At 39.9% G+C, this 27575-nt stretch overlaps 1 protein-coding gene across 50 annotated transcripts in view; it reads left to right on the forward strand.

The window, feature by feature from the left end:
- SLC10A7 (solute carrier family 10 member 7) overlaps nt 1-27575 on the forward strand; it is a 312501-nt gene that overhangs the window by 11936 nt on the left and 272990 nt on the right. For 29 of the 50 annotated variants that reach the window (XR_008703523.1, XR_008703524.1, XM_055550407.1 and 26 more), the window contains exons 3-4: nt 6810-6946; nt 15651-15726. Coding sequence is in view for 41 of the 50 variants with exons in the window: in XM_055550407.1 (XP_055406382.1) it covers nt 6810-6946; nt 15651-15726 (213 nt within the window). In the remaining 9 variants the exon portion in view is untranslated. Of the gene's footprint in view, nt 1-6809; nt 6947-15650; nt 15727-20029; nt 20919-27575 lie in introns of those variants that run through there. The other 21 variants (XR_008703531.1, XR_008703530.1, XR_008703528.1 and 18 more) reach the window with 3 other exon arrangements.

Consider the following 27575-nt stretch of genomic DNA (forward strand, 5'->3'; position numbering starts at 1 on the left):
GCCAAAGTATTGGAGCTTCAGCTTCAACATCAGTCCTTCCAATGAATATTCAGGACTGATCTCCTTTAGGATGGACTGGGTGGATCTCCTTGCAGTCCAAGGGACTCTCAAGAGTCTTCTCCAACACCACAGTTCAAAAGCATCCATTCTTTGGTGCTCAGCTTTCTTTATAGTCCAACTCTCACATCCATACATATCTACTGGAAAAACCAAAGCTTTGACTAGATGGACCTTTATTGGCAAAGTAATGTCTCTGTTTTTTAATATGCTGTCTAGGTTGGTCATAGCTTTTCTTCCAAGGAGCAAGCATCTTTTAATTTCTAGGGTGCAGTCACCATCTGCAGTGATTTTGGAGCCCCAAAACATAAAGTCTATCACTGGTTCCACTGGTTCCCCATCTATTTGCCATGAAATGATGGGACCAGATGCCATGATCTTAGTTTTCTGAATGTTGAGCATTTTTTATTACTTTACAATATTGTGGTGGTTTTTGCAATACATTCACATGAATCAGCCATCCCTATCCTGACCCTCTCTCCCACCTCCCTCCCCATCCCATCCCTCAGGGTCATCCAGTGCACTGAATGTTGAGCTTTAAGCCAACTTTTTCTTTCACTCTCTTCTTTCACTTTAATTAAGAGGCTCTTTAGTTCTTCTTCACTTTCTGCCATAAGGGTGGTATCATCTGCATATCTGAGGTTATTGATATTTCTCCCGGCAATCTTGATTCCAGCTTGTGCTTCATCCAGCCCAGCGTTTCTCATGATGTACTCTGCAAATAAGTTATATAAGCAGGGTGACAATGTATAGCCTTGACATACTCCTTTCCTGATTTGGAACCAGTCTGTTGTTCCGTGTCCAGTTCTAAGTGTTTCTTCTTGACCTGCATACAGATTTCTCAGGAAGTAGATAAGGTGGTCTGGTATGCCCATCTCTTTAAGAATGTTCCACAGTTTGTTGTGATCCACACAGTCAAAGGCTTTGGTGTAGGCAATGAAGCAGAAGTAGATGTTTTTCTGGAACTCTCTTGCTTTTTTTTTGATCCAGTGGATGTTGGCAATTTGATCTCTGGTTCCTCTGCCTTCTTTAATACAGCTTGAACATCTGGAATTTCACGGTCCAAGTACTGTTGAAGCCTGGCTTGGAGAATTTTGAGCATTACTTTGCTAGTGTGTGAGATGAGTACAATTTTGTGGTAATTTGCACATTCTTTGGCATTGCCTTTCTTTGGGATTGGAATGAAAACAGACCTTTTCCAGTCCTGTGGCCACTGCTGAGTTTTCCAAATTTGCTGGCATATTGAGTGTAGCACTTTCACAGCATCCTCTTTTAGGATTTGAAATAGCTCAACAGGAATTCCATCACCTCCACTAGCTTTGTTCATAGTGATGCTTCCTAAGGCCCACTTGACTTCACATTCCAGGATGTCTGGCTCTAGGTGAGTGATCACACCATTGTGGTTATCTGGGTCATGAAGGTCTTTTTTGTACAGTTCTTCTGTGTATTCTTGCCACCTCTTCTTAAAATCTTCTGCTTCTGTTAGGTCCATACCATTTCTGTCCTTTATTGTGCCCATCTTTGCATGAAATGTCCCCTTGGTATCTCTAATTTTCTTGAAGAGATCTCTAGTCTTTCCCATCCTATTGTTTTTCTCTCTTTCTTTGCATTGATCACTGAGGAAGGCTTTCTTATTTCTCCGTGCTATTCTTTGGAACTTTGTTTTGTATGTAGAGACTTTTAAAAATAAAGAATTTTTAAAAATTGTATATATATTATATATATGTATACATATTTTTGCATAAATATGCACATACATACACAATATACAATTTTATTTTTCTATGTTATATTGTATAATGGTAATTTTTCATGTAATTTAATATTTCATTTACTTTTTCTTTATATTTGAAAATAAGATAATTTGTATTTTATTCACTTTTATGAACATAAATCAAAAGATATAAGTGTAAAAAAAAAAGATATAAGTGTATTTATGATGAGAAGTATTCTTTTCCCCCCTCTACTAAATACTCAGTTCTCTTCTCTGGAGGAAACCAATGTGAACAGCTTCTGTATCTCTTTCCAGAGATACTCTATGTAAAATGAACATATGTGTACCCCCCCCCACCCCCCGCTGTCAAACTGTGGTATTTTGTACTGTTTGCCACCTTACTTTATTTTACTCAAAACACATGTCTTGGGGATTGTTTCATATCAGCACGTAAAAAACTTCTTTTTTCTTTTTGAATGTTGAAAAATACTATATTTTAAGAATGTGTCTTGATATATTTCCTCATCTTCTGTTGATAGACATTTGTATAACTTACGATGTTTTGCTATCATAAACATTCTGCAAAGGCTAACTTAAAAATATATTATTTTCTACATTTGATAATACGTGTGAAGGATTAATTCCTTGAAGTAGAATTTCTGGGTCAGACGACTTGTGAAAGTTTGAATTATGAGAGATAGTCCAGGTACCTAGAAAGGAGGCAGGTGCTGACTGAAGTAATGAGTTGCCAGGTTTGGTCTCCATAGGTTGAGCCAATGACATGCCTGTTGGTTAAGTAGGAAGAGATTCGCGAACTCCTACATCCTGGTCTACACATTTTTTGTTTGTTTGTTTGCTTTTTCTAAAATGTTTTAGACTTTATTTTTTTTTAATTAATTAATTTATTTTAATTGAAGGCTACTTTACAATATTGTAGTGGTTTTTGCCATATGTTGACATCAATCAGCCATGAGTGTACATGTGTTCCCCATCCTGAACCCCCCTCCCACATCCCTCCCCATCCCATCCCTCAGGGTCATCCCAGTACACCAGCCCTGAGCACCCTGTATCATGCATCAAACCTGGACTGGCGATCTATTTCACATATGATAATATATATGTTTCAATGCCATTCTCCCATATCATCCCGCCCTCACCCTCTCCCACAGAGTCCAAAAGACTGTTCTATGCATCTGTGTCTCTTTTGATGTCTCGCATATAGGGTCATCATTACCATCTTTCCAAATTCCATCAGTTCAGTTCAGTTCAGTCGCTCAGTCATGTCTGACTCTTTGCGACCCCATGAATCGCAGCACGCCAGGCCTCCCTGTCCATCACTAACTCCCAGAGTTCATTCAAACTCATGTCCATAGAGTTGGTGATGCCATCCAGCCATCTCATCCTCTGTCGTCCCCTTCTCCTCCTGCCCCCAACCCCTCCCAGCATTATGGTCTTTACAATGAGTTAACTCTTCCCATGAGGTGGCCAAAGTATTGGAGTTTCAGCTTCAGCATCAGTCCTTCCAATGAACACCCAGGACTGATCTCCTTTAGGATGGACTGGTTGGATCTCCTTGCAGTCCAAGGGACTCTCAAGAGTCTTCTCCAACACCACAGTTCAAAAGCATCAATTCTTCGGCACTCAGCTTTCTTCACAGTCCAACTCTCACATCCATACATGACCACTGGAAAAACCATAGCCTTGACTAGACAGACCTTTGTTGGCAAGGTAATATCTCTGCTTTTCAATATGCTATCTAGGTTGGTCATAACTTTCATTCCAAGGAGTAAGCGTCTTTTAATTTCATGGCTGCAGTCACCATCTGCAGTGATTTTGGAGCCCAAAAAAATAGAGTCTGACATTGTTTCCCCATCTATTTCCCATGAAATGATGGGACCAGATGCCATGATCTTTGTTTTCTGAATGTTGAGCTTTAAGCCAACTTTTCACTCTCCTCTTTCACTTTCATCAAGAGGCTTTTTAGTTCCTCTTCACTTTCTGCCATAAGGGTGGTGTCATCTGCATATCTGAGGTTATTCATATTTCTCCCGGCAGTCTTGATTCTAGCTTGTGCTTCTTCCAGCCCAGCATTTCTTATGATGTACTCTACATATAAGTTAAATAAGCAGGGTGACAGTATACAGCCTTGACGTACTCCTTTTCCTATTTGGAACCAATCTGTTTTTCCATGTCCAGTTCTAACTGTTGCTTCCTGACCTGCATATAGGTTTCTCAAGAGGCAGGTCAGGTGCTCTGGTATTTCCATCTCTTTCAGAATTTCCCACAGTTTATTGTGATGCACACAGTCAAAGGCTTTGGCATAGTCAATAAAGCAGAAATAGCTTTTTTTCTGGAACTCTCTTGCTTTTTCGATGATGCAGTGGATGTTGGCAATTTGATCTCTGGTTCCTCTGCCTTTTCTAAAACCAGCTTGAACATCTGGAAGTTCACGGTCCAAATTCCATATATATGTGTTAATATACTGTATTGGTGTTTTTCTTTTTGGCTTACTTCACTCTGTATAATAGGCTCCAGTTTCATCCACCTCATTAGAACTGATTCAAATGCATTCTTTTTAATGGCTGAGTAATACTCCATTGTGTGTATGTACCACAGCTTTCTAATCCATTCATCTGCTGATGGACATCTAGGTTGCTTTCATGTCCTGGCTATTGTAAACAGTGCTGCGATGAACATTGGGGTAGTCTACACAGTTTTAACATATTTTCTAATAGCTCTTAACACTGTTGCTACCCTAAGTTATTATTCTCCCACTTTTGGACATATATGTTGATTCCCAATTTTACTGTAATAGATAATGCTATGACTATCAGTTCTTTCTATATATAAATGCTTGTAAACACTTCTTATATCCTTAGGTGAAAAGCCTAGCCAAAACATTTTGAAATGCAGGGATATGAGTAATATTATAGTCCTTGAGATACTCTCCCAAATTACTTTTCAGAAAAGTTAAAGTGTTTTATATTCCTATGAGAACTGTATACCAATACCTTTGTTTACTGCATTCTGGCTAGTCATTTTAATTTTTTTAAAAATAAAAACCCACTGATAGTTATTTGGTATTTGTAGAATCCCTCTGAGTGTGTTTGAGTGCAATTTGGTTTCAAGACTACTGAGAATTCTTCCAGCTGCTGGTGCTCAAGTTTTTTCTGGGGTGAAACTTCTGGTTCAGTGTAAGACAGCCCCTTTTACGTGAGCTCTGATGTGGGCACCCAGCGTGGCTTCAGGCGGCCCAGTGTGTTTTCCGTTAGATCCAGGTTGCCTGAAGTTCCACAGATGCCTATGCCTTTAGAGATGCATTGAGATTGGATCTACATGTCTCCCAGTGTGCCTTCACATAGAGAGATGAAGGGTGGGAGCCGCTGAGACAGATGGCAGAAAGTGGTGATCAGTGAATGAGCCTGCATTAACCTACTATTTCAGTTCAGTTCAGTTCAGTTCAGTCGCTCAGTCGTGTCCGACTCTTTGCGACTCCACGAATCACAGCCCGCCAGGCCTCCCTGTCCATCACCAACTCCCAGAGTTCACTCAGACTCACATCCATCGAGTCGGTGATGCCATCCAGCCATCTCATCCTCTGTCGTCCCCTTCTCCTCCTGCCCCCAATCCCTCCCAGCATCAGAGTCTTTTCCAATGAGTCAACTCCTCGCATGAGGTGACTAATGTCTCTGAGGCCACTTCATGACTTAACGTGACCTAGGGAAGGTGAGGGACATTGTAGTGCTAAGTTTATAACCAGTGACTCTGTGGAATCTTTGAATGCATTTTAAAGACTGAATGTTTTATATGTTTTCTGTTACTTTCTGAATTTGTTTTATTTCCTCTGAATAACCACATAACTCAAAGAAATTCAAATGTAAATGCTTGTTAGTTTGGACATATTGAAATCCCAGTTTACTGTTACATCCTTTTCCAGCTGAGAGACTCACAACATATTCCTGGTATGTCATGTCTCCATGCAAACCTTCTCCCTCTTGGGGCAGTGCTGTGACTTGCTGGTAGAAACAGGTGTGCATGGATTTGATAGCTTGCCAGAAATGGGTTTGATTGCTTGCCAGAAATGGGTTTGATTCTGATTCACTCTCAGTATTCAATGTTCTCATCAGATAATATCTTCCTAATAGAGTTGTTGTCAGGATTAAATGAGGTAACATTCATAAAAATGGCAAGCCCAGAGCATGGCACAGAGCTCTGCTATTCAGTAAATGTTAACAGAGAAATCTAGTGATTAAAAAAATACCAGTTTATAGTTTTCTTATTTTGTATTACATATATTCACATAATAAAAAGGTAATACTAGACCCATTAAAAAAAATCTAGTGAGTAGATTTTGGGGAAAGAGCCCTTTGGAATTATAGAATATTATTAGGAAAAAATTTTTTTTAAATTGTGATTTGTGTGTAGATTTAGTAACATCTTGCCAAGTTGAGGCCTTGCCAGGTCTGGTGTAATGAATAAAGGGTCTCAAATTTCATTAAAATGCTAGATCCTGCCAAAATTTTTAAACAAGATTTTATTCTTTTGAGTTTGCCAAAAAGTTTGTGTGGGTTTTTCTGTAGCATCCCATGTGTGTGTTTATAGTGTCAGCAATTCTGAAATCTATGCTAGTGTTAAGGTAGTTAGCTTAGCTGTATTCCAGAATTTTATGAATCTAAATTGTTATGGTGTATTGTATTTGAAAGAAATGAGAATGTTTCATAAGTTTTATATAAAAATATAATTACCGTGAAGAGTTTCTTTTTCTTAAAGTCTATCTCTTATGCGTATACTTACAGGTAAAAAAATTTTAGCTCTGAAATGACTCCAAATTGATAGAAATTAACTAGACTTACTGCGGTGATCGTTTTGCAGTATACACAATGAATCATCATGTGGTATGCCTAAAACTAGTACAACATAGTATGTTAACTGTATCTCAATTAAAAGAAACCTAATTCATGTGATGTTGTTTTGGCAGCAATCTCTCTTCAGAAATAGTTTTCTTACCTATGTTATTTTGTGTCCTTCATTTTCACAGGAGCTGACAAGTGCTTTGGTGCATATAAAACTACATCTTTTTATTCAGATCTTTACACTTGCATTCTTCCCAGCAGCAGTATGGCTTTTTCTTCAGCTTTTATCAATCACACCCATCAATGAATGGCTTTTAAAAGGGTATGTTTAAATATTTTGAAGGGTCCACTTTTAATGGGGCATCTTTAGTGACGTTATCATTTCTGTGGCAACTGTGTATGAGAGGGCTTATGTGTGATATAAGGAAATAAGAACACTTTTAACATTATTATTATTCCTAAAAATGATAGTGTTTCATCAAGGAAGTTCATTAGAGAATTTTATAACAGAATCTTAAAAGATATGCTCTTACTTAATCTTATGGTTCCAGGAGAGACAGTTTTGTGTTGGGAGAAAAATGGAAGGAGCTAGAGGATGTAAGATCTGTGTTGGTGTGTGTAATGTAGGCTGTAAGTTGGGTGCTTTAACTTTTGCATTCTATATCTTACTAAATACTATGTGTTTTTAAAAATATATAGGAAATAAAAAATATATAGAGGGGACAAACATTTACTTTTTCACTTGCTCTGTTTTATGTTTGATAGGATAATTGAATTACCAATACATTTTTGTTAAGATCTTTTTTCCCATTAAAAATGTTGCCATGTTTGTGAAAAGGATTAAATGACTTAAAAATTATTTGGCGTGGTTTAAAACTAGCCACATTTTAGCATCATGGTATAACAGCTTAAATACTGAACTCCAGGCCTAAAGGTTGCATTTTAATCTAGTCTGAAACCTAGACTAGGTTTAAACTAGTCTGAAAACTCAATTTCCCTGTTTTGTAGTTATGGTGGTGGTTTAGTCTCTAAGTCGTGTCCAACTCTTGCGATGGACTGTAGCCCACCAAGCTCCTCTGTCCATGGGATTTTCCAGGCAAAAGTATTAGAGTGGTTTGCCACTTCCTTCTCCAGGGAATCTTCCCAACCCAGGGAATTGAACCCAGGTCTCCTGCACTGCAGGGAAATTCTTTACCAACTGAGCTACCGGGGAAGATGTTTTATAATTATAAAATGAAGATAATCATATTTTTATTGCCTGCTTATTAATGATTTTGGCGACATCAATTGAGATCAGTTATTCATTCATTTATTTGCTATTTATTTAGCTCATATTATATGCTAGGAATTATAGGTTTTGGACAAACAACAGTGAACAAAATTGGCAAGTGCCAGTTAGTTTTGCATGTCAAGGACATTCTGGGTGTGATTGTCAGTAAACGAGTAAATCCGTGATCAGGACAGAGACAAATGATGTGAAGTAAAACTGTGTGATATGGTTGAAAATGGTTGAGAGGATAGACTGGTGATTAATTTACACTGCAGAGTTCTAGGGGTAGAACGTTCTAGGCAAAGAAATTAGAATGTGTAAGGGCTGAACAAGCCTGGTATGTTCTAGAGTCAGCAAAGCGACAATGATGACCAAAGCCTCATGATGCAGAGGATGAGTGATATGGCTTAGGCTTGGAAAGGTGGACAGGACCCTTCCCACAGAGCTCTAATGATGTAGAGGATGAGTAATATGACTTAGGCTTGGAAAGGTGCACAGGACCCTTCCCACAGAGCTTTGCAGGCTATGGAAAAACATTCAGTTTTAATTTTGTGAAGCTACTGGAGGGATTTAAATAAGAGAGTGATGTGGTTCTGATGTGTACTGCAAATGATTCTTCTAGTTCCAGTGTGGAGAACAGATAGTAGAAGGGCCTGAGAGAAAGCTTGGGGACCAGCTCGGAGGTTAGTGTGGTGAGGTAGCAGCGCAGTAGAAAGAAATGGATGTATGGAGATTATGTTTTAAAATTAGAGCTCTCAGAACCCATGGGTGGATAGGGTGTAGAGCGATAAGGAAAGGGAGGAGTCAAAGATGACATCCAGATTTGGGGTATGAGCTACTGGGTGATGGATGGCATCATTTACTTAGCTGGGGGAGAAAGGTTAGGACAAGAGGGGAAATCAAGGGTGCTGTTTTAATTGAATTTGAGAGAATGGTGTAAAATTTCACCAGAAATATAAAATGCTACATAAATATGATGACATCATTTTAGAGCAACAATGTATGATGTGTATTAATAACCAGTATTTGGGACTTCGTTGGTGGTCTGGTGGTTAAGATTCTGCACTTTCAATGCAGGGGGCATGAGTTTGATTCCCAGATGGGGAACTAAGATATCCCATGTGCTGCACAGTATGGCCAAAAAAAACCCAAACAAGCCCAGTATTTACTGAGTATCTGCCCTTCATAGAACACTTAAGAAATTGGAAAAGACTAACATTTTCCTTGTATTCAGGGAACTTTCTAGTTTAGTTGGATATGTAGGACATATGCAGCAGCAGCAGGACATATGGGGCTTCCCAGGTGATCCCAGTGATAAAGAACCCACCTGCCAATGCAGGAGATTTAAAAAATGTGGATTCAGTCCCTGGGTGGGGAAGATCCCCTGGAGCAGGGCATGGCAACCCACTCCAGTATTCTTGCCTGGAGAATCCCATGGACAGAGGAGCCTGGTGGGCTTACTGTCAATGGAGTCCCAAAGATTTGGATACAACTGAAGAGACTTAACATGTATGCATGTAGGATATATATATATATAATAGTAGCCAATCAAAATGGTCTAGCTTGTGATTTGTTAGATAAGTATAACCAGTTATAGGGGAAGAAGGCCAGACATCCTGGAATACGAAGTCAAGTGGGCCTTAGGAAGCATCACTATGAACAAAGCTAGTGGAGGTGATGGGATTGCAGCTGAGCTATTTCAAATCCTAAAAGATGATGCTGTGAAAGTGCTGCACTCAATATGCCAGCAAATTTGGAAAACTCCACTGTGGCCACAGGACTGGAAAAAGTCAGTTTTCATTCCAATCCTAAAGAAGGGCAATACCAAAGAATGCTCAAACTACTGCACAATTGCACTCATCTCAGTTCAGTTCAGTCACTCAGTTGTGTCCGACTTTTGGCGACCCCATGGACTGCAGTATACCAGGCCTCCCTGTCCATTACCAACTCCTGGAGTTTACTCAAACTCATGTCCATTGAGTCAGTGATGCCATCCACTCATTTCATCCTCCATTGTTGCCTTCTCCCGCCTTCAATCTTTCCCAGCATCAGGGTCTTTTCCATTGAGTCAATTCATCGCATCGGGTGGCCAAAGTATTGGAGCTTTAGCTTCAGCATCAGTCCTTCCAACAAATATTCAGGACTGATTTCCTTTGGGATGGACTGGTTGGATCTCCCTGCAGTCCAAGGGTCTCTCAACAGTCTTCTCCAACACCACAGTTCAAAAGCATCAATTCTTCGGCGCTCAGCTTTCTTTATAGTCCAACTCTTATATCCATTCTCATCTCACATGCTAGCAAAGTAATGCTCAAAATTCTCTAAGTTAGGCTTCAACAGTATGTGAACCAAGAGCTTCCAGATGTTTAAGCTGGATTTAGAAAAGGCACAGGAACCAGAGATCAGATTGCCAAGATTGTTGGATCATAGAAAAGGCAAGAGAATTCCAGAAAAACATCTACTTCTGCTTTATTGACTATGCCAAAACCTTTGACTGTGTGGATCACAGCAAACTGTGGAAAATTCTTAAAAAGATGGGAATACCAAACCACCCTGCCTACCTCCTGAGAAATCTGTATGCAGGTCAAGAAGCAACAGTTAGAACCAGGCATGGAACAACAGACTGGTTCCAAACTGGGAAAGAAGTACATCAAGGTTGTATATTGTCACCCTGCTTATTTAACTTATTTGCAGAGTACATCATGAGAACTGCTGGGCAGGATGAAGCACAAGCTGGAATCAAGATTTCCGGGAGAAATATCAATAGCCTCAGATATGCAGATGACACCACCCTTATGGCAGAAAGCAAAGAGGAACTAAAGAGCCTCTTGATGAAAGTGAAAGAGGAGAGTGAAAAAGCTGGCTTAAAACTCAGTGTTCAGAAAACTAAGATCATGGCATCTCATCCCATCACTTCATGGCAAATAGATGGGGGAACAATGGAAGCAGTGACAGACTTTATTTTCTTAGGCTCCAAAAATCACTGCAGATGGTCACTGCAGCCATGAAATTAAAAGATGCTTGCTCCTTGGAAGAAAAGCTATGACTAACCTAGACAACATATTAAAAAGCAGAGACATTACTTTGCCAACAATGGTCAATCTCGTCAAAGCTCTGGTTTTTCCAGTAATCATGTATGGATGTGAGAGTTGGACCGTAAAGAAAGCTGAGCACTAAAGAATTGATGCTTTTGAACTGTGGTGTTGGAGAAGACTCTTGAGAATCCCTTGTACTGCAAGGAGATCCAACCAGTCCATCTTAAAGAAGATTAGTCCTGGGTGTTCATTGGAGGGACTGATGCTAAAGCTGAAACTCCAAATCTTTGGCCACCTGTTGTAAAGAACTGACTCATTTGAAAAGACCCTGATGCTGGGACAGACTGAAGGCAGGAGAAAAAGGGGACGACAGAGGATGAGGTGGTTGGATGGCATCACCAACTTGATGGATGTGAGTTTGAGCAAGCTCTGGGAGTTGGTGAAGGACAGGGAATCCTGGCGTGCTGCAGTCATGAGGTTGCAGAGTCAGACTTGACCGAGTGACTGAACTGAACTGAAGGGAAGAAGTTCAGCATGGAAGGTGTACCTCTAAAGTGGAGAATTCAAACATGAAACATTAGTGGGCGACAAAGATAAAAAGTTTCCTTAAGGCCAAGCTGTAAAAGGTGGGACCTACTGATCTGAAGAGTTTGGGTTTAAATCTGTGGATGATGGAGAATTCTTAAATGTGCTAAACAGGAGAACACATGCTCAAGAGTGGTCATTAAGGAAGATTATCTGATAGTATTGTCCTGGGTATGTAGGCAGAGTAGAGTTTGTAATCTCCATATGCCTAATTAAAAAAAGCATACAATTCTTCAGCTCAGGATATTGAACTGAAAGGAGTACAGACTTAGTCTGCCTCATTTAGAGAAAGCTTTTCCTCACTCATTTTTTTCTCCCGTCCCTTCCCAATTTGAGAGTACACACTCAGTATGTTAACTAGAGGGAGTTGCTGACTTTTGTATCAGGATCCTGTTTAAATCACTGAAATAAATGTATCCTGAGTACATACTGCCTTAACTTTTTGTGTTAAAAGGAAAAAGTTGGGGTACGGAGAACACTGAGTAGGCATTTAGATATGTCTAGACTTGGGCCAAAAAGCATCTGAAGGGGGATGATGACAACAGTCATGGAAAACAGTGGGAAATTGGTTGTGGTGATTGATTGGTTTATTAAGACTAAGTGGAGCTCCGCTTAACTCCAAAGTTTCAAACTAGTTCATTAGGAGTAAACTGATCCATTGACAGAGATAAAAGTCAATTGAGAGGCAAAGTTGATTTCTTAGAAAATACATAAATTCCGTGTTAGACAAGTTTAGTTCAAGGTGGTAGTCTTAGGCAGCAATGTACAGATTTGGGAGTGGAGGCTGGGTTTAGCAATAGAAATTTTTAAGTATTCTTATCCATTCAGGTTTGAAAATAAGATTGAGAAGAAGAAAGGAGTAGCCAGCAAAAAACTTGAATGGGTTTGTTTAAAACACAAGGTAAATTAGAATGATGCTGTACTATGACAACCAAGAGAATAGAGTGCTTTGAAAAGCAAGGAGGTAAGGAGAATGAATGTAGGGAAAAGGATGTTGAATTTGATGAGTGGGAGATTTCTGGTGATTTATAAGGTTACTGCTTTTACTAGAGGGGCTTCCCAGGTGGCTCAAGTGATAAAGAATCCGCCCACCAAGTCAGGATCCATGGGAAACTTGGGGTGGAAAGTCTGGGAGGGGAAGATCCCCTGGAGGAGGAAATGGCAACCTAATCTAGTACTTTTGCTTGGAGAATCCCGTGAACTGAGGAGCCTGGTGGGCTGCAGTCCATGGGGTTGCAAAGAGTTAGACAAGACTGAGCATGTGCATGCACATACACTTTTACTAGGAGGGTCATAAGTCTGATTCCAGGGGAGTAGAGAGAGAATGAGCTTTGGGGTCAAGTAAGTGGAGCACAGCAGTGAGCCACAGTGATAAAGGTAGGACTATATCTTGAGGAAACAATACTAATTTTGAGGTTAGTTATCTACATTTGTGTGTTGAATGTTTTGCCTTCTTGAAGGCAGAAATGATGCCTTATACTTTTTTTTTAATACCCTTGTGTAATATCCTACCTATAGAAAGCATATATATTAAATGTATAGATTAGGGTTTTGTTTTTTTTTTGTTAAGATGTTGAGAACTCTCCTTTGTACATAGAAAAGAAGGGACCACAAGAGAGGGAAAGATTGAAAAAGCTAGAAAGATTGAAAATACCTGAGAGGGCTTATCACTAGTATTCGTGGCAAGGAATATAGAAGGCAGAGGCTGGAGGAACAGGCTTTGCTAAAGTTGTTGTCCCTGGATTCAGGAATAACTTAGTCCTGGATAAGTGGTTTTGTGAGTTTGGTTGTATCACTTAACTCCTTTTTTAACTTCAGTTTTCAGAAAGAGAATGGTAGTATTTATCTTAAATACTCATGAGGGATAAATGAGTAAAGTGTCTATTGTCTAGAACAGTATCTATCACAATTGGTGAAAGCCTAGTAAGTGTTAGTGATGTTCATGGTGATGATCACAAGAAAGGGTGAGAGATCGGAAATTCATAATTAGACACTACTTGAACATCACTTGGGAAAATAGGCCTTAAAAGAAGACCATATTTGGGGATTCCCTGGTGGTCTAGTGGTTAGGATTCTATGCTTTTGCTGCTAAGGGCCCAGGTTCAATCTGGTATGGGAACTATGATCCCATAAGCCATGAGGCATGGCCAAAAAAAAAAAAAAAAAAATCGCTATATTAGTGGGAATTGAACTGAAATTCCATATAAGGATTTTTTCTTAAGTCTTCAGTCAAAATTAATGAAAACTTTTATTTTTTCTTATTTCAGAGCTAATATAAATTCATTTGTAAATATTAGATAATACATTTGGAGAAGGCAATGGCAACCCATTCCAGTACTCTTGCCTAGAAAATCCCATGGACGGAGGAGCCTGGTAGGCTGCAGTCCATGGGGTCACTAAGAGTCGGACACGACTGAGTGACTTCACTTTTGCTTTTCACTTTCATGCATTGGAGGAGATGGCAGCCCACTCTGGTGTTCTTGCTTGGAGAATCCCAGGGACGGGGGAGCCTGGTGGGCTGCCGTCTATGGGGTCGCACAGAGTCGGACACAACTGAAGCGACTTAGCAGCAGTAGCAGCAGCAGATTATACATTATTACAAAAGAGAATAAAAAATCACCTGTGATCCTACATTCAAATATTAGTCAGGTACTCTGTGTCCTTGATTCCTTGTATAAACTTTCCACTTTAGTTGGGCCAGTTTCTCCTTGTCCCCAGAATGTATATTCTGTATGAATGCTGAATAATGTTTTTTTTTTTTATCTTTAATACTTGGATTTACTACTCATAATTTCATTTGCTCGTGATGCAATATATTTTTCTATTCTAAACTAAGAGAATAGACTTCTAATTACAATCTAGGGAATATGTACATAATTAATAAGAACCAAATTTAGAATAGACACTAGAATTTACCACAGGGTCTGAATCTAAGAAGTATATGATTCAGTTCAGTTCAGTCACTCAGTCATGTCCAACTCTTTGTGACCCCGTGGACTGCAGCACACCAGGCTTCCTTGTCCATCACCAGCTCCTGGAGCTTACTCAACTCATGTCCATCCAAAGATCTCATCCTCTGTCATCCCCTTCTCCTCCTGCCTTCAATCTTTCCCAGCATCAGGGTCTCTTCCAATGAGTCAGTTCTTTGCATCAGGTGGCCAAAGTATTAGAGTTTCAGCTTCAACATCAGTCCTTCCAATGAACATTCAGGACTGATTGCCTTTAGGATTGACTGGTTGGATCTCCTTGCAGTATATGATTGTATCATGCCTATTTTTACAATGATATTATAGGAACATGAAAATGTCTTTTATGAGATGAGTTTCAGAATTGCTGTTTTGTGGAAAAGAATTAACAAATGTAAGCTTGTGTGTTTGTTAAATACATTTGAACTTTGCAAGAGGTTTTTTAAAATATATATATAACTTTATTTATTTTTGGTTATACTGGGTCTTTGTTGCTGGTGAGGTTTTTCTCTGGTTTTGGTGATGGACGCTACTGACTAGTTGAGGTACATGGGTGTCTCATTGCAGTACTGGTTCTTGTTTCAAGCTCTAGGGTGTCCAAGGTCCAGTAATTGCAGCATGTGGGCTCGGTAGTTTTGGCTCCTAGGCTCTAGAGCAAGGGCTTAATAGCTGTGTCACATGAGCTTAGTTGCTCCACAGCATGTGGGATCTCCCCAGATCAGGGATCGAACCTATGTCTCTTCCACTGGCATTTGGATTCTGTACCGCTCAGCCACCATGGAAGCCCTGCAAGAGGTTTTAAAGTTTTATTTTTGCCAAAAGCCTTCCTATAAAACATATAAGGAAAAGATATCTGAACATAACTGAGCTTATATACATTTACCAAATGATAAACTGGGTTATTTTCGATCACTACACTCACCATAATCTGACTGTTTTTTGAATTGTATAAGAGCTTAAATAATTTTAAAAATGAGATCATTCAAATCTGTGGCATGGTTGAGTGTTTCTACTAAGCCGTTTTGGCTCATACAGAATTGTCGGAACTCGACAGGACGTGTGCACCAATAAACGTTCTCCCAGCTCTGCTGTTTTAGAATGAATGTAGTGAAAATTTTATAATTGGAAGAAAAAAGAAACCTATTTACAATTGCTTTTTGTTTTCTATTTCAGGTTGCAGACAGTAGGTTGCATGCCTCCGCCTGTGTCTTCTGCGGTGATATTAACCAAGGCAGTTGGTGGAAACGAGGTGAGTCATGGGGCTAGCTTTTTTAAACATAAGTGGGTGCTATCCTTTTATTTTATATTTTATTTTATGACAAGGGAATCACATCACAGGAAATGCATATCTATAGCAGCTTATGAAAGAAGCAGGTAGAGTAATGTGTTAGAGGCTAAAATTGACAATAATGAGTGGAATTTAGGATTTCAAGGAGAAAAGCAAGGGAGGTGAATGAAACAGAGATAGATCGTGATTTTTCTACTTCAGTGAGAAATGAGGAGACAGAGGACAAGGAATCCAAGCCAAGGGGCTTTTATATCCAAGACTCGTGAACTGAGGACACCCACTATGGCCATTCCTCAGTTCTAAAAAAAATTCAGGGCAAACTACAGTCATGGGAAAAGGGTCAGTATAAGTTTAATGGCAGGTGAAGATGGTATTAAACAAGGAGAAATGAGGCCAGGTTTCTAAGATGAGTTCAAAGAAATTATCCAACTCCTGGGGAACCATAGCCAAAGAGGAGTGCTTATGTATCGGGATGGCAGTAGTCCATTGTGGGAGCTACTTATAGGTGGTTCTTCTTGGCTGAGAGGCCCTGCGATTTTGTACCGAGGGGCTCTGCTTTGTAGTCACTTATTTCTCCTGATATCTTATCATTCAGAAAAGAATACAAATTTAAACATTTTTTAATTAATTTACTTATTTTTGGCCATGCTGGGTCTCTGTTGCTGCGTGGAGTTTCTCTAGTTGCGGCGAGCAGGGGCAGTTCTCTAGTTGTGGTGCTTGGGCTTCTGGTTGCGGTGGCTTCTCTTGTTGCAGAGCACAGGCTCTAGGCGCCTGGCTTCAGTAGCTGCAGCGCAGGGCTCAGTAGTTATGGGTTTCAGGCTCTAGAGCTTGCGGTCAGGAGTCGTGGCACGCAGACTTAGTTGCCCTGCAGCACGCGGAATCTTCCCAGACCAGGGATTGAACCTGTGTCCCCTGCGTTGGCAGGTGGATTCTTAACCACTCAACCATCAGGGTAGTCCAAGAAAAGAATACTTTGAATGAGGCAGGATATATGTAATTTTAATTGGGGGATAATTGCTTTGCAATATTGTGTTGGTTTCTGCCATATATAGAAATGAGTCAGCCTTATGTATACATATAGCCTCTCCCTCTTGAGCCTCTCTTACCTCCCACGCTCATTGTGATTTTTATTTAATTTGCATTACCCACTGACTAATAATGGTGAGCATTTTTATCTTTCCATGTGCTTATTTGTTATCTATGTCTTCTTTTGGGAAATGTCTACTAAAATTTTGCTTTTTACAAAATTGAGCGTTTTGCTTTCTTATTGATGAGCTTTGAGAATTTTCTATATTCTGGATATAATACCTTCATTATATATATATATATATATATATATATATATATATGCTTTGTAAATATTTTTCCCAGTCTGGTTTGTCTTTCATTTTCTAACCAGTGTCTTTTGAAGAGCAGAATGGTGGTAGAGAAACCAACAGGTGGTAAGATTCTGTATTTATTGAGTTGGCCAAAAAGTTCATTTGGGTTTTTCCGTAATGTATTTTGAAGGCACAGGATATGCTGATGGACTGGATGTGGGGTGTGAGAGAAGAAAGGGTCGAGAGTGACTTCAAGGTTTTTGACTGAGCAGCTGGAAGGATGGAGTTTGCTGAGGTGGAGAAGAGTGCTGTGTGACAGCAGATATGTGGGGTTGTTTAGTCTGGGTAGCCACAGTGTACTGTGATAACTAAGAACGGCAAAATCTCAGTTAAGCATGAAGGGTTATTTCTTGCTAATGGTACCTGCCCCATGTGGGTCAGTGGGAAGATCTTTGCTATTACTAAGGAAACCTGGTTAGTGGAGGCTTATGTTTTGAAGGTACATCATCTGGACGGAGCACAAAGCATTTTAGGCGTGCCATAAGAGAGAGAGAGAGATTCAGTTCAGTTCAGTCACTCAGTCGTGTCTGACTCTTTGCGACCCCATGAATCGCAGCATGCCAGGCCTCCCAGTCCATCACCAACTCCCGGAGTTCACCCAAACTCATGTGCATCGAGTCGGTGATGCCATCCAGCCATCTCATCCTCTGTCGTCCCCTACTCCTTCTGCCCTCAATCCCTCCCAGCATCAGGGTCTTTTCCAATGAGCTTGCTGCTGCTACTGCTGAGTTGCTTCAGTTGTGTCCAACTCCGTGCGACCCCATGGACTGCAGCCTACCAGGCTTCTCCGTCCATGGGATTCTCCATGCAAGAACACTGGAGTGGGTTGCCATTTCCTTCTCCAATGCATGAAAGTGGAAAGTGAAGTTGCTCAGTCGCTCAGTCGTGTCCGACTCTTAGCGACCCCATGGACTGCAGCCCACCAGGCTCCTCCATCCATGGGATTTTCCAGGCAACAGTTAGAGAATCACAAATGGACTTCTCATTTTTCTGTTGGAAGTGATATGTGGTGCTTCTGCTCACATTACATTGGCCAGAACAAGTCGTTTGGCCTTACCATATTCCTGTGCCCTCAAGGAGAGGGGAACTGGATTGATGAACACTTGTAATGTCAGCCATATGGTAAACATGGAGAACTGTTTTTGTGTGTGTGTGTGTGTTTCGAGATGCCTATTACATATCCAGTTGAAGATGTCAGTGAGCAATCATAGATACAAGGGTTGAGAGTTGAGGGAGTGGCCTAAACCTGGAGATGTAAATTAGGGCATCATCAATGAATAAATGATATTTAAAGCCAAGATTGTGTATGATATTCCGTAGACAGAAAAGAGCAAAGGTTCAAGGATTGAGCCTGGGGACCCTCCAACATTAAGAGGTTAAGGCAATGAGGGATAACCAGCAAAGGCAACAGAGAGAGTATAATTAATGAGACTGAAGGAAAAACAAGAGAGCATGGTATCCAGGAAGCCAGGTGAAGAAGGGGTGTGAAGGAGGAGGATATATGATGAGTGGTGTCAGATTCTGACACCAGTGCTTCCCAGATGGTGCTGGTGGTAAAGAACCTGTCTGCCAATGCAGGAGACTTAAGAGACTTGGGTTCGATCCCTGGGTAGGGAAGATCCCCTGGAGGAGGGCATGGCAATCCCCTGTAGTATGCTTGCCTGGAGAACCCATAGGCAGAGGAACCTGGTGTGGTACAGTCTATAGGGTCCCAAAGAATTGGACATGACTGAAGTAACTTAGCATGCCTGCATATCAGATTCTACTGATGGGAGTTGTGTAAATGAATTCTGAGAATTTACCGTTAAATTAAGCTATGCAGGGGTTACTGTTAACCTTTAACAGACTGGTTTTGGTAGAGGGCAGGGGCAAAAGCTTGTTTGGAGTAGGCTTAAGGAAAACAGGAAGAGAAGAATTAGAGATGAGAAGTATAGACCGTGGTTATGATGTCCTTTGTGATAAAAAGGAATAGAGAAATGGGGCTATTTTTAGAGAGGGATGTGTGGTCAAGATTTACTGTTTCAGAAAGGACAGCATTTTCTATCATGATGGGAACTGTACAGTGGAGAGGGAGCTGTGGATTTAAGAGAGAGTGCTGGAGCAATTTATTTGATCAAGTGAGAGAGAGTGATGTTGGGTTATATGACCTTCAGTGGGAACTTAGACCATTTATTCATAATAATAGGCGGGAAGACAGAGTGCACGGCTATAGATCTGTGTAAATGGGTTGAGGGGCACACTTGGAAGTTTTATTCTGATGGCTTTTATTTTTTCATAGCACATGAGAATGAGGGTGGGGTAAATGCTATTCATGTTTCAGATGAGAAGAGAAAATGTGGACTTGCCCTGTCGATGAGAGTGAGTCACCTGGAGAGGATGGTAGTGTTGCCAGGTAGCACCAAAGACTGGCTGAGATCAAGCCCTGCCTTTAAAGTGAAGCCAGGAGTCATGGATGTGTGTTTTCTCTAAGTGTAGGAATGGAATTGGCAGATAACTGGATTTAACCAACATCTCTTTATGCCAAGAGATTCTTTCAGTTGCCACATAATTAGCGAGGTAGGGAAGTTACGAAAGTCTTGGATTAGCACCTGCTATGATTATCTATCTATTGCCTTGAAAGAATTTGAGGAAAGAGTTAATTCGTGTCATTTATCTCTTTGTAATGTGATTCCCTTAAAAACCTTTTCTTTCTCAAATGACTTTTGGCAGAAGTTCAAAGATCACTCATTTTCTCGACATTAACATATAGCATTTGAATGTGTATCTACATGTTCATTCCCCAGTGGATATTTACATTAATGTTGCATATTAGTAATATAGAATTTATGAACATCTTCTTTGTCTTCTAGCATCATTGTTCTAGTTCTTTAATGTTTATTATGCAGTTTCATGATTATCAAGAATTTTTGAAGTCCTGGAGAGTGAGACATAATTGTTCACAAATATTGAACACTGAGCTTCAGAAAAGAAGCTTGCAAAGTCCAGTTTGGTCATATCTTCTGATATGAAGGGAATAGACTCTTTTATTTTTATATGAAATTATGGGAGAAAATGATGTGCACAAAGATATTAGATAATTTTAAGTTTTAAGCCTTTTTAAAATTAATTGAAGAAAGTAAGGAAATCCACTAGACCATTCAGGTATGATCTAAATCAAATCCCTTACGATTATACAATGGAAGTGACAAACAGATTCCAGGAATTAGATCTGATAGAGCGCCTGAAGAACTATGCACAGAGGTTCGTGACATTGTATAGGAGACACTGCTCAAGAACATCCCCAAGAAAAAGAAATGCAAAAAGGCAAAATGGTTGTCTGACAAGGCCTTACAAATAGCTGTGAAAAGAAGAAAAGTGAAAAGCAAAGGAGAGAAGGAAAGATATACCCTTTGAATGGAGAGTTCCAAAGAATAGCAAGGAGAGAAAAGAAAGCCTTCCTTGGTGATCAGTGCAAAGAAATAGGGAAAACAATAGAATGGGAAAGACTAGAGATCTCTTCAAGAAAATTAGAGCTACCAAGGGAACATTTCATGCAAAGATGGTCTCGATAAAGGACAGAAACTGTATGGACCTAACAGAAGCAGAAGATATTAAGAAGAGGTGGCAAGAATACACAGAAGCACTATACAAAAAAGGTCTTCATGACCCAGATAACCACGATTGTGTGATCACTCACCGAGAGCCAGACATCCTGGAATGTGAAGTCAAGTGGGTCTTAGGAAGCATCACTACTAACAAAGCTAATGGGGGTAATGGAATTCCAGTTGAGCTATTTCAAATCCTAAAAGATGATGCTGTGAAAGTGCTACACTCAATATGTCAGCAAACTTGGAAAACTCAGCAGTGGCTACAGGACTGGAAAATGTCTGTTTTCATCCCAATCCCAAAGAAAGCCAATGCCAAGGAATGCTCAAACTACCACACAATTGCACTCATCTCACATGCTAGTAAATTAATGCTCAAAATTCTCCAAGCCAGGCTTCAGCAATACATGAACCGTGAGCTTCCAGATGTTCAAGCCTTTTAGAAAAGGCAGAGGAACCAGACATCAAATTGCCAACATCTGCTGGATCATGGAAAAAGCTAGAGAGTTCCAGAAAAACATCTATTTCTGCTTTATTGACTGCCAAAGCCTTTGACTGTGTGGATCACAATAAACTGTGGAAAATTCTGAAAGAGATGGGCATACCAGACCACCTGATCTGTCTCCTGAGAAATCTGTGTGCAGGTCAAGAAACAACAGTTAAAATTAGACCTGGAACAACAAACTGGTTCCAGATTGGGAAAGGAGTACATCAAGGCTGTATATTGTCACCTTGCTCATTTAACTTATATGCAGAGTACATCATGAGAAATGCTGGGCTGAATAAAGAACAAGTTGGAATCAAGATTGCCGGGAGAAATATCAATCACCTCAGATATGCAAATGACACCACCCTTATGGCAGAAAGCAAAGAGGAACTAAAGAGCCTCTTGATGAAAGTGAAAGAGGAGAGTGAAAAAGCTGGCTTAAAACTCTACATTCAGAAAACTAAGGTCATGGCACCTGGTCCCATCACTTCATGGCAAATAGATGTGGAACCAATGGAAACAGTGACAGACTATATGTTTTTGGGCTCCAAAATCACTGCAGATGGTGACTGCAGCCATGAAATTAAAAGGCACTAGCAACTTGGAAGAAAAGCTATGACTAACCTAGACAGCATATTAAAAATCAGAGACATTACTTTGCCAATAAAGGTCCATCTAGTCAAAGCTCTGGTTTTTCCAGTAGTCATGTATGGATGTGAGAGTTGGACTATAAAGAAAGCTGATTGCCAAAGAATTGATACTTTTGAACTGTGGTGTTGGAGAAGACTCTTGAGAGTCCCTTGGACTACAAGGAAATCCAACCAGTCCATCCTAGAGGAAATCAGTCCTGAATATTCATTGGAAGGACTGATGTTGAAGCTGAAGCTCCAATACTGTGGCCACCTGATGGGACGAACTGACTCAATGGAAGAGACCCGGATGCTGGGAAAGATTGAAGGCAGGAGGAGAAGGGGACAACAGAGAATGAGATGGTTGGATGGTAACACTGACTTGATGGACATGAGTTTGAGTAAACTCTGCGAGTTGGTGATGGACAGGGAAGCCTGGCGTGCTGCATTCCTGGAGTCACAAAGAGTCACACATGACTGAGCGACTGAACTGAACTGAACTGAAAATACTGTTATAAGGTAACTGAGGGTAGGCTATTGTTGAAATAAATGTAAGGGAAGCTTAATCTTTTGTACTGTATATTAGTAAAATCTTATCTAAGGATAGAAGGAGAAATTTTTGGTGCCTGTACATGAAAAGATTGAAAAGTTGAGTCCAGTGTCACGTGCCACTAGGTGAAGATTTCGATTCTATTCCCTGTGATTGTCTGCTCTGCCTTGTACACAGTGGCTCTGTACCCACACAAGTACGTGTACTGGGGTACATTTCCACATTGCCCTGTTCTTTCCAACTGACCATCCTTTGCCGTGTTTGTACATTTAAGAAAACACTTTTCCTTCTAGATTCTGTTATTTCTTGACATTGACTTTATGATCTCACATACTTATATATACATCTTTAATACTTGTATTAAGCATATGCTCTCATGGGTCTCATCTATTTCTGCTTTATTGACTATGTCAAAGCCTTTGACTGTGTGGATCACAATAAACTGGAAAATTCTGAAAGAGATGGGAATACAAGACCACTGGACCTGCCTCTTGAGAAACCTATACGCAGGTCAGGAAGCAACAGTTAGAACTGGACATGGAACAACAGACTGGTTCCAAATAGGAAAAGGAGTACGTCAAGGCTGTATATTGTCACCCTGCTTATTTAGCTTCTATGCAGAGTAGATCATGAGATGCGGTGGGCTGGAAGAAGCACAAGCTAGAATCAAGATTGCCAGGAGAAATATCAATAACCTCAGATATGTAGATGACACCATCCTTATGGCAGAAAGTGAAAGTGAAGAGGAACTAAAAAGCCTCTTGATGAAGGTGAAAGTGGAGAGTGAAAAAGTTGGCTTAAAGCTCAACATTCAGAAGACGAAGATCATGGCATCTGGTCCCATCACTTCATGGCAAATAGATGGGGAAACAGTGGAAACAGTGTCAGACTTTATTTTGGGGGGCTCCAAAATTCACGCAAATGGTGATTGCAGCCATGAAATTAAAAGACACTTACTCCTTGGAAGGAAAGTTATGACCAACCTAGATAGCATATTGAAAAGCAGAGACATTACTTTGCCAACAAAGGTCTGTCTAGTCAAGGCTATGGTTTTTCCAGTGGTCATGTATGGATGTGAGAGTTGGACTGTGAAGAAAGCTGAGCGCCGAAGAATTGATGCTTTTGAACTGTGGTGTTGGAGAAGACTCTTGAGAGTCCCTTGGACTGCAAGGAGATCCAACCAGTCCATTCTTAAGGAGATCAGCCCTGGGATTTCTTTGGAAGGACTGATGCTAGAGCTGAAACTCCAGTACTTTGGCCACCTCATGTGAAGAGTTGACTCTTTGGAAAAGACTCTGATGCTGGGAGGGATTGGAGGCAGGTGGAGAAGGGGACGACAGAGGATGAGATGGCTGGATGGCATCACTGACTTGATGGACGTGAGTCTGAGTGAACTCCGGGAGTTGGTGATGGACAGGGAGGCCTGGCGTTCTGCAATTCATGGGGTCGCAAAGAGTCGGACAGGACTGAGTGACTGAACTGAACTGAACTCATGGGTTAAAATGTGTAACTGTGTAGCCTATTTGTATTTAATGATTTGGGGGATGTATGCAGATAGAGTAGTGTCATTTGAAATGATTCTGTTCATTTATTTTGTAAAGTTGTTATATAATTTAGTAGGAATTTTTTTCTGTTACTTATATACCTGTCATTGTAAATGCCTTTTGGTGGTTACAGAAAGATTGGTGGTTACAGAAAAGGTTTTGTCATGAGTTGAAAGTCATTGCATCCCTTAAACTCACCTCTTGTCCTTTGGTGAGAATAGCCTTATTACTTTTTGTTAAAATTAAAGAACAATTTCTGTTTTGATAACTTACATTGCTGTTGTTTCAGTGAGCCAACTATAATCATTCTAGTGGCCATGGGAACTCAATGTACGTGCAGAGCAGTGCATGTATGCTAGAATGCCAGCACACCCTTGAAGTATTATATTGAGACTGTTTAAGGGTATAGCTGACTGACAGTCTTATTTTGTGGCTTTTAAATTTTAAATTACTTTCATTTAAATATTAGAAACTTGGTTAGCTTCTATTTTGTGATTGTTATTTATTCATTCCAGTGTTTTAAATGTGATTTTTCAAACTCCAGGGTTGTAGTGTGTGCTATTCACATGGTCTGATTGGTGGTGATGGTGATTATGTGTGTGTATGTATGTGTATGCATGAAGTTTTAGTTCCTTTTTCAAATAATAGAGAAAGTGATGACTTGGTGAACCCTATTTTCATTGTCAGGTGTAAAAAAGAAGATAGATCAAAATGTTTTCTATTCTAACTTGTGAGACATAGGATAAACACATTTTTTTTTTTTTTGGTTTAAAACTGTATACATTTCTCTTCCAAATGTAAAGTTTGGTGGTAAAAGACATGTTTTTTTTCCTCCAAAAGCCTTACATAGGTTTTAAGCCTTATAGGATTTGCTAAGAGAATCATTGCACTCAAATTCGAGTAACTTCTACCTTTTAGTAACTACCACAGGGATTTCTTAAAGAAGTTTCTTAAAAAAAAATAAAACTGGAAAATAATTTCCTGAGTTTGTAGAGAAAGTATTATGTGGTTTTCATGTTGTTGTTACAGAGATATTTTTATTTCATTTGACACTTAAACTGTTGTTTAATGAAAAAGCAAGAGGGGTAAGTGTTTGGGAAAAGATACACTGTTTTTTTTTTTACCTTGATATTTCATTTTTTTGCAAGCTGAAGTTGGGAAGGATTCAGCTAAAAGGCATTCCTCAAAATGTGAAGTAAATGTGAGGTCTTAATTCCTGAGTAAATTTCCAAAGCTGTATAACTTTGTAAAATTGTGTGAGTCTGGGCGATGAACCAAGTAGGAGAGAAATATAATCATGGATTTCTTCCCTCAAATATTTGAAGGAAAAAAAGAAATGAAAAGCATTATAAATTAGAGACAAATCAGAGCAAGTTAGGAAGAAATATCTAGGCATATCTGAGAGTAATATTTTATGTTAAATACTTTGTTCTCTGTGTTAAGGCTAAACCTGATAATTTGAACCATGAAAATAAGACACCTTCACCACTAAAGCAGTGTATTAATTATAGGCATGTTATTTATGTTGGTTTACTTTTTTGTTTGTCTCTCAAAGTGAATTCTGTAGATCGCCCACATCTGCATTACCTGGGGTGATTAGAAAAAAAAAGAAAATCCCTTATCTCCACTTGAGACCTATTGAATTAAAATGTATAGTTGATAGGCCTCAGGATTTTCCTCTTTCTTCTTTCTTTCCTTTATTAAAATTATGAGATAGCATACCTACAGAAGGTACATAAAACATATATACAGTTTAAGGCCTAATAATAAAGCCCACTGTGCCCACCATTCAGCTTTAGAAATAGAATATGATAGTCAGCAGAAGTTCAGCAGCCTCTTCATATAGGCAGTGCCTTCTTCCATAGGGAGTCAAAAAGGAGACTAGGATCTGGGGCCTGCCTTCCAGAAAGCTTTCATGGAGTGTGATGTTACACTATTCAAAACCTCTATTTCATGCTATAAACCTCACAAAAATAGGCAAAATAGGCTAGAATGGCTTTACATTGTCCCATATCATTAAAATCAGTTTTTCTTCTTTAGTTTAAAAAAATTCCAAGAGGTACCCCAAATGAGTTCAGCCTCCTTCAGCTGTGTGGGGCAGCCTACAGTCCCATTTGGGATCTGGACTGCATTTGTTCCTGTAGGCATTTAGGGTGTCTGCTTGTTTAGTTAAGATGGTGTGCTTCTTTTACTATAAATAGATTTAGCTGACATTTTTATTGTATTTTAGTTAACAGGCTGAAGGATTTTAGAACTCTTTGATAGTCATGCAGAATTCTAAGTACATTTTAAAGAAAAGTTTTGATTTCAGGTATGGTACAAAGGTGACAAGTTGAAAGTGTGTGTGTGTGTGTGTGTGTGCGCATGCATGCATGTGCGCTTAATTTCAGCAATAGGGTTATTGCCCAAATCTCTTCAAAGAAAACTTAAGTGTGTCTCCTGAGCAAAGAAAATTATTACATGTGATGAACTCTTTAAGTCATTGACGAAGGTCATGGCAGCCTGAGTGTATTTAAAAAAGGTTTTCTATCTGCTTGGAAAGCAAATGAAGCACTCATTATGAACTTAAAAATTATAGCTATGAGAAGATTTTTGCCAGAGGTGAAAGATCAAGATCATCACAGCCCAAACGGAGCCGGAAAGTTCAATTTCTGGCTGATCAGCAAGGCATGAAACATTTCAGGGTTATTTTGCATTATCAGTGGGGAGTTGATCTTGCTAATCCAATGCATGAAGATAAGATTCACTGAAACATTTATAAAGGCATTTAGAGTAGATCTGATCAGCAGAGAGAAGACCTGAAGTGAGAAGGAAATCTGATCTGTCAGTCACTGTCTCAGCTTCAGGTGTCACTGGGCTTCTGTGTGCCTTGCCTTTCTCTTCTGTGAAATGGACTTGATCACTGCCTTTGCTGGGCTTCCCATAGCACTAGTGGTAAAGAACTTGCCTGCTACTGCAGGAGACAGAGGAGATGCAGGTTCAATCCCTAGGTTGAGAAAATCCCCTGGAGGAGGACATGGCAACACATTCCAGTATTCTTGCCTAGAGAATCCCATGAACAGAGGAGCCTGGAAGATGAGAGATTGCAGAGTGGGACACAACTGAAGCAGCTTAGTACACACACACTGCCTTTGCTTGGAGAGAGTTTAATGGTTTTCTGGAGCAATCTTGTACAGCCTGAAAAAGGCTGTCAATGTTGAGCACTCTAGCAAGCTGGCCTGTTTGTACTTTCTACACTTCAGCCATTTTGGGGGGCTCCAAAATCACTGCAGATGGTGACTGCAGCCATGAAACTAAAAGACCCTTACTCATTGGAAGAAAAGTTATGACCAACCTAGACAGCATATTAAAAAGCAGAGACATTACTTTACCAACAAAGGTCCATCTAGTTAAGGCTATGGTTTTTCCAGAACTCTTGTATGGATGTGAGAGTTGGACTTTCTTTATAAAGAAAGCTGAGTGCTGACGAAGTGATGCTTTTGAACTGTGGTGTTGGAGAAGACTCTTGAGAGTCCCTTGGACTGCAAGGAGATCCAACCAGTCCATTCTAAAGGAGATCAGTCCTGGGTGTTCATTGGAAGGACTAATGTTGAAGCTGAAACTCCAATACTTTGGCCACCTGATTCGGAGAGCTGAC

The sequence above is a fragment of the Bubalus kerabau genome, chromosome 16 (assembly GCF_029407905.1).
Source record: "Bubalus kerabau isolate K-KA32 ecotype Philippines breed swamp buffalo chromosome 16, PCC_UOA_SB_1v2, whole genome shotgun sequence".
Lineage (NCBI taxonomy): Eukaryota > Metazoa > Chordata > Mammalia > Artiodactyla > Bovidae > Bubalus > Bubalus kerabau.